The 16608-nt window shown below is 37.3% G+C and overlaps 2 protein-coding genes and 1 pseudogene across 2 annotated transcripts; 1 reads left to right on the forward strand and 2 right to left on the reverse strand.

The window, feature by feature from the left end:
- Positions 1 to 3848: 3848 nt before the first annotated feature.
- On the forward strand, positions 3849 to 8156 carry LOC112495491 (heat shock 70 kDa protein 6, chloroplastic). Its single transcript, XM_025093156.2, has 8 exons — positions 3849 to 4726; positions 5373 to 5625; positions 5759 to 5838; positions 5940 to 6082; positions 6175 to 6273; positions 6467 to 6656; positions 6798 to 7196; positions 7496 to 8156. Exons 1-8 carry the CDS (start codon positions 4151 to 4153, stop codon positions 7898 to 7900), a joined length of 2145 nt encoding a protein of 714 aa, XP_024948924.2. The 5' UTR covers positions 3849 to 4150; the 3' UTR covers positions 7901 to 8156.
- A 508-nt stretch (positions 8157 to 8664) lies between these two features.
- Positions 8665 to 10905, reverse strand: LOC102607216 (uncharacterized). The gene is made up of 2 exons (XM_006492508.4): positions 10430 to 10905; positions 8665 to 9700 (listed from the first exon to the last, which is right to left on the reverse strand). The coding sequence occupies exons 1-2, from the start codon at positions 10602 to 10604 to the stop codon at positions 8871 to 8873; spliced, it is 1005 nt and encodes a 334-aa protein (XP_006492571.2). The 5' UTR covers positions 10605 to 10905; the 3' UTR covers positions 8665 to 8870.
- Positions 10906 to 14426: 3521 nt separating this feature from the next.
- LOC102607808 (UDP-glycosyltransferase 76B1-like) lies at positions 14427 to 16370 on the reverse strand (annotated as a pseudogene).
- Between the last annotated feature and the right edge of the window lie 238 nt (positions 16371 to 16608).

A 16608-nucleotide genomic window follows, 5' to 3' on the forward strand; every position in this document is an offset into this window, starting at 1 on the left:
TGGCTGTCCATGGTATGTGGTTGGTGCAAAAATGAACAATGGAAGTGGTTTCATATTGCGAGAGTACAAAAAGACGCATAGCTGCAGACTTACTAATAAAACAGTGAAAGTAACTTCCACGTAGGTTGCTGGTAAAATAAAGAATCAAGTTGCTGTTGATCCCAATGTGAAGATTGATATCTTGAAGAATTATTTGGAAGAGACTTTTGGGTTGAATATTGGAAAGATGACATTGTATAGGGCTAGAGCGAAGGCAAGACTTGAGGTATTTGGGGATCATTCCAAGGGATATCAAAAACTGTTTCAGTATGCTGCAGCTATTCAGAAAGCTGATCCAGGAGCAATTTGCAAAGTGTTGTGTGATGCTGTCTCTATACCTGATAAAGTTTTATTCCAAAGGTTTTTTGTTTCCTTTCCTGCACAGAAAAATGCTTTTCTCAATGGCTGCAGGCCTTTTATTGGAGTGGATGGATGTCACCTGAAGGGTAAGTATGGTGGAGTGCTATTAGCTGCAGTTGGTATGGATGCTAACAATGGGATTGTTCCGTTGGCATTGTGTGTTTGTGAAATTGAGAATACGGAGACATGGGGCTGGTTTATGGAGCACCTGCATAATTACTTGGATGATGGCAGACTAATGACATTTATCAGTGACAGACAAAAGGGACTTGTTAATGCAATTGCAAACACATGGCCTACTACCTATCATAGGGCATGTACTAGGCATGTTTATGCAAATTTTTCTAAGTTGTTTGCTGGTGCACAGTTGGAACAACTATTTTGGAGGGCTGCTAAGAGTGGTAACAAGCATGATTTCAACGAGGCAATGGCAGAGATCAAGGCTGAAAAAGAAGCTGCATATCAGTGGTTGGAAAAAGAGCTTTTGGGGTATAATTGGTCGATGCATACGTATGACAGAAATTGTATGGTAGATCGAACTGATAATAACGCATCAGAATGCTTCAACAGCTGGATATTAGCTTATCGAGACAGACCTTGCTTGACAATGCTTGAAGAAATCAGATGTAAACTTATGAAACGGTTTACAAAGAGAAAAAATAAAGCAGCCACTTAGAAAAGCCCTTTGACGCCTAAGGTGTTGAAACATCTGGACAAAAAAAGCACAATTGCACAAAAAATGATTGTGTAAGCTTCTGGCGATCTTAATTTTCAAGTAATGGATAAAGCTTATTATCCAGCTAGGAGGTTTGTGGTGATGTTAGAGTGCAGAAAATGTGATTGTGGTTATTGGGAAATTGTCGGCCTCCCTTGTGCACATGCTATGGCTGCCATGGGATATGCAAGACATGAAGTTCAGGAGTATGTTCCAATATGCTTTAGCAAACAAGCTTACCTTAGCACATATTCGTTGATGTTTAATCCTATTCCAGACCAGTGTACATGGGAGCCTACTGGAAGACCATTAATTGATCCTCCAATTGTGCAAAGGAAGATTGGAAGGCCCAAGAAATGTAGAAAAAGAGCCACAAATGAGCCACATAAAGAAAAAAGAAAATTTTTTATCATTTGCTCATTCTGTGGTGGATCTAATTATAATGTCGGATCCTGCCCATTAAGGCCATCCGTTGCAAAGGCAGCTCGAGTTAGAAAAAAATAATTCCAATGTATGTTTATACTATTATTATTTATTACAAATAAATTATTACTATTTATTATGTTTATTGTTCAGCATTTACTACATTTATCATGTTTTGCAGGCATTACCTACAACAAATCAGCCACTGAATGCTTCAGAGCAGAGAATGAGGAGGAGAAAACAGGTGCTAATTTCCCATTTTTTATTTATTGTGCATTACTTGTGAAATTCGATACTCATTCACAACATGTTTCCCAAGCATCAGCATCACGTTCAAGTGCTTCAGGCCAACCAGCAACCTCATCTCAACCAGCAACCTTATCTCAACCAGCAACTGCCTCATCCCAAGCACTAACATCATCCCAACTAGCAACCTCATCTCAATCAGTAACTGCCTCATCCCAAGCACTAAGAAAGCGAAAACAGGTGCATATAAAAATGCTTCCATGTTCTCATATTTTTGTTGTTGTGATTGAGCTTGTTTAACTAACATTTCATGTATTTAGATACGAAGTGGTCCGGGAGAAACTTCTGAAGCTAGAACAAAGAAAAGAAAGGCTGGATCTAGCGGTGGACATGCTGGAACAAGAGGATGAACAACTTCGGCATGAGCAAAATGGAAGTAAACTTGACTTTTAACTTGTTTTGTAGGCTGTTGTTTAATACTATGATGGTTATTTTGGCTTCAGTTTGGATAATTATGATATGTTACTTTGGAAATCACATAGACTATTTATGATGTCTTAGTAGTTGCCCTCTTGGATAGTTACCATTTTGGATATTATGGTATGTTGGAACTTAGTTAAACAGTGATTTTGCTTCTTTTCTTACAAGGATTTTGCTGTTGTGTTAAAAAGCTTGCATTTGTTCAGTAGTTACCTTTTCGAGTTGCATCTGTTAACGTTGTTGATGCTAAAAGCATCACTAATTTATAGCTTATAAAACCAACATGACAGTTTTGGAGTATGCCACTTTTAAGTTTTAAGGTAAATTATAATTGTTTCATTAATTGTCAGTGATAGAAGTTAATTACATTAATGTATATAAAAAAAAGCTACATTACATTTTAAAAAGCACAATTGCACAGACACAAAGCAGCAGAATTATGATATATTTAAGCTTCCCCTCAATGAGCTTAAGTCTTTTCTTTATCTTCACTACATCATCATTCAGCTCCATCTTTTGATTATCCGCCATTTGATCAATACTAGGGTATATGAGAGCTTCAGTAGTAAACCATTGCCAAAACTTGCATTTATTCAACTTACATGACCAAAACATTGCATTAGGATTCTGTTGTGTAGTGGAAACCATAGCACATGCCTGCACACCACACCAACAGTTCTTAGGAATGCATTTAACTTTTCTATGTGGCTGTCCACTAACTGCAGAACTTGAGCTATAACTCGATGCCATTTGTAAAAGAGAAAAGGAAAAGTTGTGAGCTTGAATGTGTGGATTATGTATAAGCAGGTTTTTAAGTTCAATTTGGCTGGTAATGGTTGTAATTAGGACAAATGGATGGCATAATTGTTTGCTTTAATGTGCAGTTATGGGTTTGATGGATTATATGAGGCAAATTAGGTTGATGTATAAGCAGGTTTTTGGTTTCAATTTGGTTGGTTCTGAGCTTTAAAAATGGCAAATGAATGGTATAAATGATGTGTTGGAAGATAACGTCTTTGAGCATTGTGAGTTGTTTGACATGTTTCTTGTTATTTCTTGTGTTTATATATAGCCGAAATTGTAGTCGTTTGAGAGCTAACGGTTACATTTTTTGAATCTTATTTTCTTGTCTTTTATTTCAGTTAAATTGTAATTTTCCCTTGAGGGGCAAAAAAGTCATTTCATTAATATCTGTTAACTCTATTAACGGAGAATAGACGGAAGTGGAAAAGTGAAATAAAAACGTAACTTCAAGTGGCGCGTTAAAAAAAAAATATTTGTGTATTTTTATAAAAGAGGAAACAAATAGGTAGGCGGCTGTAAATTTCATAATATCCTATATATATAAAGAAGGTCAAGATTTTCTAGTCAATATTGTATTTTTTTTTACCAAGAATTAATTAAACGAGCCCAGCCCAACTACTCATCGGACCAATGATTACCCATGACTTGTGTGTACCACTGGTGCCACAGAGGTCTCTGGCGGTCTTATTGGCTCACACCACAGTGGGGTCTTCGACTGGAAAACTCAATCCAACGCGCAGACAAAACTAACCCGAACGCGAACATCCTCGATCTTTCTATCACCGATCATACGGCCGCAAATCACCCTCTCCCCCCAGAAGACCATTCTAGAATCCTTACACGTGTCACCACCTAACCCTCACCTGTACTCTCTCTCTATCTACCCCCTAAACCCTTCTCTCTTTATCTTCTTCCTTCTTCTTCGCAGTCTTCAAGAACTAAAACTGAACTCTCTGTCTCTCTCTGACACACACACACACACACACCCACACACACACACAAACACAAATAAGCCCGCATTCAAATTCCCACATATCTCACTGAAATAACAAAAGGGCTTGTTTAATTTTCTGAAATATAAGCATGGCTTGTTCATCGGCAGCTCAAATTCATTTCCTCGGTAATATTTCATTTTCGTCGAGAAAAAACAGTAAAACCGGTCGTGAGAACACGGCGGGGTCGAGAAATTTGTTTTTTGGGCAAAGGGTTGGCGGGAACCGATTCGGGTCGGTCCCAAGCGCTGCGTTTTTGAGGTTGAAGAGTGAGAACAGAGGGAGAAGGTATGTCGGGCCGGTGAGGGTGGTGAATGAGAAGGTGGTGGGGATTGATTTGGGGACGACGAATTCGGCTGTCGCGGCTATGGAAGGAGGGAAGCCGACTATAGTGACGAATGCTGAGGGGCAAAGAACGACGCCGTCTGTGGTGGCGTACACGAAGAATGGGGATAGGTTGGTGGGTCAGATTGCGAAGAGGCAGGCGGTCGTGAACCCGGAGAACACCTTCTTTTCTGTGAAGAGGTTTATTGGGAGGAAGATGGTGGAGGTTGATGAGGAATCGAAGCAGGTTTCGTATAGAGTTGTGAGAGATGAGAATGGGAATGTGAAGTTGGAGTGTCCTGCTATCGGCAAGCAGTTTGCTGCTGAAGAGATTTCGGCCCAGGTAAATAATATATGTGAGATGAAATGTGTTGTATTTTTAGGGGTATTGTTGAATTTTTGTTTATGTTATTTTTTTTTTTGTTTAGTTTGCTTTGGAATTACTTGTGGTTTTTTTTTATTTCTATTGAGAATTTGAGATTTTGGAATGTGTTGTTTGGGTGTTTGGATTGGGTGCTAATTAGTTTAGTGATGGTTTTTAGTTTGAGTTGGAAATTTCTGGTTTTAGGAAGTGATTCTGCAGTGAAAGAAAATGTAGGTGTCTGCATCTTGTTGAATTTTGGTTTTTGGATTAGGGAAATAGGTTTTGGTTAATGTTGGCTTCTATATGGAACAATAATTTCTTCTTGCAAGTTGAAGAGACAAGTACTTTTATGTTGATTAGTTAGGTGTGTCAATGGGTGGTTCTATAAACTTTGTTTACATATTTAGGGAATTTTGTTTGGCAGCAGATGTGGTCACACTGAAGATTGGTTTTCGAAGACATTCATATATGTGCATGAATACATGTGAAAGTGTGAACAATTTGTATTCACATGCATTTGTAATCTGTGATATGCGTGCTGGCTAAACAACATGATTACTTCATCTTAATTGGTCTATTTGAAGGGTACCTTATATCATTTGTTTACTCTTTGTTACTGATTTAGGTCTTGAGAAAGCTTGTCGATGATGCGTCCAAGTTCTTAAATGATAGTGTGACTAAAGCAGTGGTCACAGTGCCTGCTTACTTCAATGATTCCCAGAGAACAGCAACAAAGGATGCTGGTCGAATTGCTGGCTTAGATGTTCTGCGTATAATTAATGAGCCTACTGCTGCTTCGTTGGCATATGGATTTGAAAAGAAAAACAACGAGACCATCCTAGTGTTTGACCTTGGTGGTGGTACTTTTGATGTTTCAGGTACTGTTGAGAAGTATTCGAGGTTTATCTATTATATTGTTTTCTGTAGTTACACGTGTTGCACTTTGAATTGAAAGAACTGCCTGTATTTGAACATTTGAGCATTGTCTCATTCATTTCACTTTGATTGCAGTCCTTGAGGTCGGTGATGGAGTGTTTGAAGTGCTCTCCACCTCAGGCGATACGCATTTGGGTGGTGATGATTTTGATAAGGTTTGAATTCTTCGTCTCGTCTCTGATTAACATTTTTATTCGCGTGTGTTGAGTCTGATTAGGTGCTAAATGGACTGACATTTATCACCTGACGTATGCAGAGGATTGTTGATTGGCTTGCTTCAAACTTCAAGAGAGATGAAGGCATAGATCTTTTGAAGGACAAACAAGCTCTTCAGCGTCTAACTGAGACGGCTGAGAAGGCTAAGATGGAGCTGTCATCTTTGACTCAAACAAACATCAGGTATGTTGCATGTACATGAGTAACTCTGTTTGTACATGGACACATTCTCCCACCGGGCAGTATGTTGTACTGATGATTTTGTGCTTGTCCAGCTTGCCTTTCATTACTGCTACTGCAGATGGGCCGAAGCATATTGACACCACCCTTACGAGGGTTAAGTTTGAGGAATTGTGTTCAGACCTACTGGACAGGTACCTTTTGTTGCTTGACAAGCTTGTTCATTTCTACGCCTATGCATTATGTGATGGGAGAGTTGGATTGGTGCTTGTCGGTTTAAGTATTAGTTTGAATAGTTATATGTTCTTCCTATCACTTCTTGGCTATTTTTACTCTATTTGGGTAATAATGCTTATTAGACTCATCTTTGCTATTTGCATTTAATAGGCTCAAGACGCCTGTTGAAACTTCTTTGCGGGATGCAAAACTTTCCTTCAAGGATCTTGATGAGGTTATTCTTGTCGGTGGATCAACACGTATTCCAGCTGTTCAGGAGCTGGTGAAGAAGATGACTGGAAGGGAACCAAATGTTACAGTCAATCCTGATGAAGTTGTTGCCCTAGGAGCTGCCGTTCAGGTAGGTTCAATGCTAGTGCAATAATACCTCTTAATGTTGTAAATTTTCGATGTGGTTAAGACGTAAATTGGGGAAATGAATCATGTGTGAATAACATCATCTCTATAAACTTACGACATGTTTTATATTTTTTCATCTTAGGCTGGTGTTCTTGCTGGTGATGTCAGTGACATTGTTCTGTTGGATGTGACCCCATTATCTCTTGGTTTGGAAACCTTGGGTGGTGTGATGACCAAAATTATTCCTAGAAATACAACTTTGCCCACTTCCAAGTCAGAGGTGTTCTCAACAGCTGCTGATGGTCAGACCAGTGTCGAGATCAATGTTCTCCAAGGTGAAAGAGAATTCGTGAGGGACAACAAATCTCTTGGCAGCTTCCGTCTTGATGGCATCCCTCCAGCACCGCGTGGGGTTCCTCAAATTGAGGTTAAATTTGACATCGATGCCAATGGTATTCTTTCTGTCTCTGCTGTTGACAAAGGCACCGGAAAGAAACAAGACATCACCATTACTGGTGCCAGCACTTTACCCAATGATGAGGTATGTTTGATGTTTGCTAATTGAGCAATTCTTAATTGTCTCTGACTTATGCCTCATCTGGGGCCACATTTTAGCCTCAACAGCTTATTGTTACCGAATCTAGTTTATTTTCTAACAAGCTCTTGTGTTCAGTAGAGTTAATTGTGCTTTCGGGTCCTCCATAATTTGTATGCTTGATGGTCTAAATCGGAAGCTATTAGTCATTCCACTGTATTGACATTGATGGATTGCATTTTTTAGATGTTATGATTATGTTTATGGTGGAATCGTGCTGAAAATGTCTGGATTGTGATATTCAGGTGCAAAGAATGGTGCAAGAAGGTGAGAGATTTGCCAAGGAGGATAAAGAGAAAAGAGATGCTATTGACACCAAGAACCAGGCGGATTCTGTCGTATACCAAACGGAGAAACAGCTGAAGGAGCTGGGAGACAAGGTTCCAGCCGAAGTGAAGGGGAAGGTCGAAGGAAAACTCAAGGAGCTCAAGGATGCAATTGCAGAGGGTTCAACCCAAGCAATGAAGGACACTATGTCCGCCCTAAACCAAGAAGTTATGCAGCTTGGCCAGTCCCTTTACAACCAACCAGGAGCTGGGGCTGCACCTGGCGCTGGACCTACTCCTGGTGCTGAGGCTGGAGCTTCAGACTCATCCAACAAAGGACAGGATGGTGATGTCATCGATGCAGATTTCACTGACAGCAAGTGAAAATCTGCCTAGTTTTTGTCTTCCTAATTTATTGGATGTGTATAAGAATTTGATTTTGGCGGGATGTGATATAACTTGGGTTATGTCTCCAGTCATTTTTGATGCATGGATAACAGAGTTGAATTGATTTTAGGAATATCGAGGATGGTAGAGATACTAAGTAGGAACACAAAAAGCAGAACCATTGCCGTTACGGCCAAAGCTGTTTTTATTTAAAGCATATTGAGAATGATAAAGCTTCGCTTGCATTACACAACTGTTCAGCAGTTTGTTTTCCACATATTTATATTTTGATAGATGGGTAATCGCTTGGTTGCTTTTTACCCATTAAGATTCAAGAAGCTGTGCGGTTGATAATTTGCTTTTGAAGCAGGAGAGAGCCACAATATATTGAAAATATATATGTACATCTGTGTATACACACATCAGGGCTGATAGTTTTTGGGATTTTAACAAATTCAAGATTTTAAATTCAAGATCTTAGATTATATAGATTATAAATTGGGGGTGAGGGAATTCTTTTCTCAGATTTTAACAAACTCAAAACATTGGATCAGAGCATATGTATTAGGGAAGGTGAATCTATGTTCGTTATTCTCTTGTTTCCTCAAAATATGCCTCCTGTAATTGACAATTCCTTCTATTAATGCTCCATTTTGATGAATCGAATTGAAATACTAGATCCTTCTTGTTTCTATGAGAGATTTTACGAACATTGCTTGATTTTAAGATTTAGGACTGGATAGAGAAGCTAAATACCAAGCTTCCGCTAAAAATTCTGTCTTCAACACTCTTCATTACTCATGATTGTATGGTTTTTACACAAGTAACATTAATAGAACCTAGTCACGATGCGGGGCAACAATTTACAGCAGCAAAACTGGGGAGGATGCACAAATTTAATGTACCGAACAGAAAACAGAATCATATTTACCAACGTTTCAGTTGTTTAATTCGTGTGTTTAAGATTTCACCCTGATCCCTTGCCTTCATAAAAATTGCTTTTCTTTGGACTATGGGGTAGACTCCCTGCTGTCTCTGACCTCCTACACCCGTACATCGACTCATCAAAGCCTGCGTATTTGTTGTGGGTTCCAAGTCCTAAATAGTTTCTACTTGCTGAGTAACTTCTGGAGTGGTAGAGGGCTTGACCATGTCCCATCGGACCTCTCGACAAGTCAACTGGACCTGTTGAAACAGGTAGTGGTGCTGGTCTGTGAGGTTGGTAAGGAGGGTGAGGTTGATGGTGGTTCTGGTAGTAATGCTGAGGATTCTGGTAAAAATGATGAGGGCTAACACTGCTGCTTTGGAGGTGGGGATTGCTGAGATTGTAAAGACTAGGAGAGCTTTGAACTTTATGCATGGATAGTCTACTATTCTGGTAGCCATCCATCAATATGGATTCGTGAGGCATGGATTCAACAGCCATGCTGTCGGGGGAGCCCGATTTCGGGGAAGAACAAGCAGAGGAAAGGCATGATGAACGTGTCGCTTTGATTGGGGTGAGTCTCCCATTAGTAGTTGTACGAACAATGCCATTGATTGCATCAATGTAACGCTGCTCAACCGCTAGGGGATCCATGGGGGGTATTTGGCTTTCAACTACAACAGGAGTGGAGGGGAACAAGAAGGCTCTGAGTCTTGGAGTGCCTTCGCTTCCATGACGATCATATTCCTCCATCATATGCTTCACATCTTCATCGTTTCTAACAGACACCAAGGAATCTAGATCCTCAGGAATCAGCTGGTACTTGAGAACTATGTCACCATCATCTATTGTGCTAAGCTTCTTCATTAGCTCTGCATTCCAAAAAAAGAGGAACTGGATGTCATATAAAAGATGAGTAAAAGATATTCTAGTACTGTCTGAAGCAAAAAGCTTCGTACATAATTTCTCTATTGTTAACCAGCACCCATAACTCTTTACTAAAACGGGCAAGCCTACATGATTTTCGAAACATAAAATGTTGCACACGATACAATTAACTTATACATAGCTTGTCAGTAGCACAAAATGGTGACTAAGGTGTCGTTCACAATAATATTACTTCACAAAATGTGTTTCCAGATATGTCAATTCTATTCTATAGGCGTTAAATTCTTCGTAGTTCAAAGTTAATAAGATACAAAAACAACTACATATATATTCAATTAACAAGATCATTTTCTAGCTCAATTTACCCATATAGTCATTTGTGACATATGACGTATCATTTATTTAGGAGTCATTCTACAGTATCAATCAATATATCGAGAATCATTGAGAGAGATCACTCCATTTTCATTAATCTTTATCTATGATTCATAAAAAGCCAGTAACAGTATGGATGCACATGAAAAGTTTCCAATACATGATCCAAAAATGCATCATTCATCATTCCTCAGCAATTTGGGAGTCCACATTTCCTAAAATGATCGAATCTAAACCGTTCATTTTCCAAAAACCACAATGGAACTCGAATGGTTCTGGCGAATTTAATACCATTCATACACATTTATCAATAAAATATAAAAGATTAAATTTTATACCTGAAAAATTGATCTCACGAGGAACAGCAACGACGCGTGTCTCACCACCCACGTACTTAAGATTTCCATCTACTGCTCTGGGCAAGATTTTCCCGCCATGACTGCACAAAAACTTAACCCTGCTCCTCGGCGAATTCAAAGACGACAACGCTTCATCCCCACCACCTTCAGACATTTTATTTTATTTTTTTGTAACCCAATCAAATCAAATTCTAATAATTAAAAGCAAAAAAAAAGATTATTTTTTTAAATTTCTTATCAAAAGGGGATGAAACGATGCTTTCTCGGATTCAGATGAATAAAAGATGAAAATGGAAGCTTGGAAAAATGGGTAGAGATTGAACGTGAAGATAATTTCTGGGTAATTTCTAAAAATAGCTGAAAATTTGAGGAGACCGCAGGTAAGTTGTTTGGCTGTTGGCTATTTCTTGGGGTACTGTGTCTCTGTGGTCTTTCAAATTTTTTATTCTTCAGTTTCTTCATGTATATTGCTATTTTCCAGGGAAGTTTAGTTTATAGTGAATTTATCAATATGCCCTTCATGGGGGAATATACTCTACTCTTTATTCTTTTAGATAATTGTTGCTAATTTTGGTATTTTGATTTGGTTATTCGATATACATAATGGAGAAAAAATTGGGTATGTTTTATAATTGAAGCATCTTTGATATGATACTTTTAAAGTGAAGTTAAAACTCACAATAATGGAAATTTTCTAAAGATAAAAATAAAGTTATGTTTAAAATTGAAGTGTTGTGGTTTTTAATTAGATAAGAGATAAAATTATTAAGCATTTATTATTACTAATTCATGGTTCTCTCGTTTGTATGATTAATCAAAATTTTTGAAGAGTTGAATCTTTTCTTACTTATAAGAGGTGAATTAGAAATGTTCTTACTTTAAAATTTAGATCACAAGATGAATCATTGTATTTAACAATACAACATATAATTTATTGAGTTTAATTAGCTTAATTCAATTTCAAAGACTTGTAATATATGGAATAAGTAGCATTTACTAACATCACCATCTAGAGTGCGCTAACTATCGATATGATGTCAGAAATAGGCCGATTTTATATCACCCAAGATGGACCAAGAATCTCTTCTTCTAGAGCCAAAAACTCCGGGGATTACGTCAAAAAAAAAAGAACTATACCATTTGATCCCTCTATTAGCCAAAAAATTGGATATTTGTGTTTGCAGTTGTGATGGCGTACTTCTCTTGTTCGAACCGATTCGCAGGCATAAAGTGACCCATTTTCTATTTTAAAAAAAAAAAATCTTATGTCAAAGAGATTTGTGCTTCTTTTGTTGAAGTACGTACAAATGGTCTGATTCGAGATTTATCAACTAACCTTAAAACCCACATAAATGGTTGCAACTCCTGAACCCGTGGAAGCACCACCAGAGGAACCAAAACCCCCATTCCCTCGCTTTTCTTTTTTTATTTCTTTTTTTTTATTATTGGTTTGAAGTTATCGACAAAAAAGATTTGTCTAAGCCAATTCCTTTCTTTTTGTCTAAATTTCTTTTCTTTTTGTCTAACTCCTCCCTCACTTGCGGGAAGGGATTTCTTGGTCTCCAAGAAAGTTCGAAGCTTTCTATGATTATTTAATCAAAATCTATTAGATGAGGTGCAATAATTCAGGCGTAGCAAATTTTTTTTTTAAATTATTAAAATAAATGTTTGAATAATTAGATCCAAGAAATTAACTTTTTTTTTGTTTACATGTAAACACATTAAGGAAATTAATTAGGAAACTAAATAAGAATTTCATGCCTGAAAGGATGTTAATCACACGTGTCGTGTGGATTGGAATATATACGACATAATTATCATCATAACTTGATGAGAAAGGAGCAACAATCGGACAACCCATGAAAGCTTGATGTCATTTGCACCTAAAAGGTAGGGATGGCAATGGGGAGGGGAGGGGACCGATCTCCCTGTACCCATCCCTGATATTTTGCGTATGTTCCCGTCTTGTTCCCGTCCTCATTAGAATTACTTGAGAGAATCTTCATCTCCTCCCCGAATAATAACAGGGGATCCCTGAGGGTTCCCGATCCCCGAATAACTAATACATTTTTTTTTTATTTTGAGTTAATCATATTAAAATAAAAAATTCAAATAAAAGTAAAGTTCGAAATATATCTTATATTAATATCTATTACAAAAGTCACATACATTAAATTAGTAAGTAACGCAACATGCAAGGGATACAAACTTCTTTTACAAACTATCATGAACAAATTAATAGTCTAATACAAAATTGTTACAAATAAAATCGAATTTAGATTCAAAATTAACTTTTTCAATGGTGGCGTGGACACTTTATAAATGTGAACTATTCCCTTTACAACACAATAGTTAAATCGGAGTAAATCAAGAGCAAATATTAGATTAGATATTAAAATTGTGATTCGCTGTGGGTAATTATAACATCTAAAAATAAATAAAAAATAGATTTCAGTTTAAAATATTTAAAGAATATTAAAATTAAAAAAAATGTTGGGCTAATAAAATCTATTCGGTCTTTTTAATATTCTAAATAAAAATTTAGGACTTTAATTAGTTAATTAGGCCTAAAAGTTTAGTAATATAAATATTTTGATATTTTTTATTTTTACCAATATTTATAATTTTATAATTTATTTACTAGTAATTTTAAAAAATTAAAATAAAATTAAAAATTAAAAATTAAAATGGGGAAATAGGTAGGGGACGGGGATTCCACCTCATCCCCGTCCCCTCCCCGAATAAAAAATTAGGTAAAAAAATTTTCCCGAATAAGAAATTGGGTATGAAATTATCCCCATACCCTCTCTGAATAGAGAAAATTCCCGAGGATACCCGTCTCCATGAGAATTTTTGTCATCCCTACTAAAAGGGCATTTATGGAATTTGAAAAATAAAATTAGAAAAATTCAGTGTATAACCTCAACGAGCCTGGAGCACATACGTCGTGTCGTCCTCGCGTCGGTTGATTAGACCTCACGTCGTTATCACACCACAAAAAGAACTGAAGACACGTGTCGGGCACAGGGGGTCCACGAATCTTTTCATCTCGGTGACCGAGGTAAGCTGGCGTGGCACAATTTATGCCACCTTTTTCCCATTTTTATTCTTATTTGTGGACCTTACGAATTAAAAAGTGGAAAATCTTATAATTCGGTCCGTGTGATAATATAGCATTAATTAATTTCTTTTTCTTTTCTTTTTTCTTTTTTTGTTTTGTATTGCATGATGATACAGTTAATTGCGTCTCTCGTCGGTTTAATTTTTCTATTTAAATAGTAGTGCTCTTGAAAAATAAAGTATTTTACTAAAAAAAAATTAATGATAGCGTACTAATAAGAAATGAGATAAAACTGATTACTTTCAATTAATTAAGTAAATAGGCATTGATTTTATTTTATTTTTATTGATTTCAACTTATTTCGATTATGTCAAATTTTATATTTAAATATCAATTTCACGAATATAAAACTGTTTTTTCGATTTAAAAATTTCGAGTACATATTAAAACAATGAAGCTTTAAAGGGAAATTGTGTAAGCCTCAGGTTTATTGGGTTCATATCTGTTGCACTTTACTTAAGTTAAAAGTATAAACATTACCAATAAAGTGTTGGCTTCACTGGCAATGGAGTCTCCTTAAGTGGTTTGACTGAGTTTGCTCCCCAGTTCGAATCGCATGGAAGTCGCCTTTGTTGGGAGGACTTGTGCCTCCCGGTTCGAGCGAGGACTTCTAATCTGGGTTGTGGTACAGGCTTAAAGGTGCTTCCCAGGACTTGTGCCTCCCGGTTCAAGCGAGGACTTCTAGTCTAGGTTGTGGTACAGGCTTAAAGGTGCTTTCCACAGTTGGGACTCTCCCCAAGATACTTCGTGGTTAAGACAAAAATATATATATATATAAACATTAGCTACAAAATAATTAATTACAAGAATATTTACAACTGTAAGACCAGATACAATAACACTCACATGGAAGTATTTAATATTTCACATGGAAGTCTTATATATCCTTCTCGTTATCACACACAAGCCACATATTGATAGTTATTATTATTTTGATATCACAAGCTCGTACGAAGCTCTTGGAGGCTAATATTTATATAACCGATTATTACGTGCTTTCATTAGTAAGGAGGAGGAGATCAGTGGGACCTATTTGAAGAATTTAACTGATTTTTCGAGCCACTTCAAGTGAATGATAGTATGTGATCAACCAATCTCTGGCGGGATTGATAAGAAGAACCTCCTTTCTTCAAACAAACATCCACTTTCTCCTTCAACTGCAAAATCCTCTCTCTCATTTCGTGTCCTTCTGTAGCTTCTACCATTACTCTTCTGATTGCTCTTTCAATCTCTTTTCTCTGCAGCTTCCCCTCTAAGTGCAGCCCAATTCTCCAAACATGACTAACATATCTTGCATTCACCATTTGGTCACTAAGAAAAGGCTGACAAATCATGGGGACTCCTTCACATATACTCTCCAATGTTGAATTCCAGCCACTGTGTGTCCAAAACCCTCCAACAGCAGGATGAGCTAGTCCTCTTGCTGAGGAGCCCATTTCACTATGTATCCCCTTCCATCTACTTTTTTCAGGAACCCTTTTGGCAATGGTTCAAGCCATTCTGCTCCGCGGACTAGTCCTGGTCGAATCACCCAGAGAAAGGGAACCATACTATTGGCTAGTCCCCAAGCTATCTCCAAAAATTCTGTCTCGCTAATAGCAGCAACACTACCAAAGCTTACGTATATTACAGATTTAGGTGCTTGTTTTTCTAACCAAGAAATGGAGCTTTGATCTTGTGACCGTAAGCTACTTGAAGAGGCCGGAAAGTACTTGTGAAATGGGCCTACTACGAACCCCGAGATGGAATTATAGTACTGTTTGTGTATTGTGGTTAGTTGAACTTTTTCAAGGTCTTGAAAGGAGTTCCATATCATTCCGGAGGAGGCCTGTAATTGACTGTCGATGGCCAATAACAGTTTATGAAGATCTTCTGGATCTTTTGATTTAAAACTTGGAATGTCTTTGACTCTTAACGGTGGGAGCTCTATCACCGGTGCTTCTAATTGGGAATCTAATAAGCGGAGAAAGCAAATGAAAAATTGTATTAGTATGTAGATTTTTTAAAATAAAATAACGAGAACAAAATTTAGGGAGGACTTCTTGAGTCATACTCAGATTTAGACATCCATATGAATTTTTGTGCGAACACAATTACATCGATGGTAAATTAAAAATTGCGTACGTGCACAAAAATTTATGTAGACATCCAGACCAGAGCATTTTTAATTTCTTGTAACTCGAAAGCATTATCACCATCGCACCTTGTATAGGAAGGTAACCCTTTTCCCGTACAATTGGATAGGCAGCAAAAGCAAGATGGGCTGAGATACTACAGGACTGTAACACTAACGTGCGAAGCTTAAAGTCATTAGCAACAGCATGTGCGAAATGCCAGGCTGAATCTGTGATTAAGCAAGCAAAAGAATCATCCTCCTGTGTGTTTGACATCTACAACTTAGCCAAGCAATCCCAAAATGGCACGACGCACTTGGCATTGAGGGCCGCAAGAAAAGCTGGGATATCCTCTGTGGTTGCTTCAATTTCCGATACGCCATCTGAGAATGAATGGAAATCAAAATGAGGGTACTTACGAAAGTTTGGAGAGTTGAACTCGGTGTGGACAATGGTGATTGAAAATCCTTTGCTATAGAGGATGTTTGCAAGCTGAAGCATAGGGTTTATGTGGCCTTGGAATGGCAGAGGGAAAAGTATCACTCGCCTTCCATTCCTTGGTAGCATATTGCAAGATTCTTGCTGGGTCTCTATGCGTAGTTCGAATGGTCTCTTGTTGCTTTGTTAATCTCAGTTCTCACTCTATGGATATATATATTGGCAATTTTCATCCTCTTGTAATGAATATATATCATTTACTCTCCTACCGTTTTTATAGAAGCCAGTAACTCTCTGACGGCAATAATTCACAATATTGCCTTTATTTTCATTTGTACTTTTATTTATATTTATTATAGATTAAATAAATCACATGAATGAAAATTAAAATATAAAAATAAGTGTTAAAAGTAAGAAATATATATTGATATGAACACAAAAATTAACAATAAAATATTTTCTTGTATTTTTTATTTTGTAAACAT

The sequence above is a fragment of the Citrus sinensis genome, chromosome 5 (assembly GCF_022201045.2).
Source record: "Citrus sinensis cultivar Valencia sweet orange chromosome 5, DVS_A1.0, whole genome shotgun sequence".
NCBI lineage: Eukaryota > Viridiplantae > Streptophyta > Magnoliopsida > Sapindales > Rutaceae > Citrus > Citrus sinensis.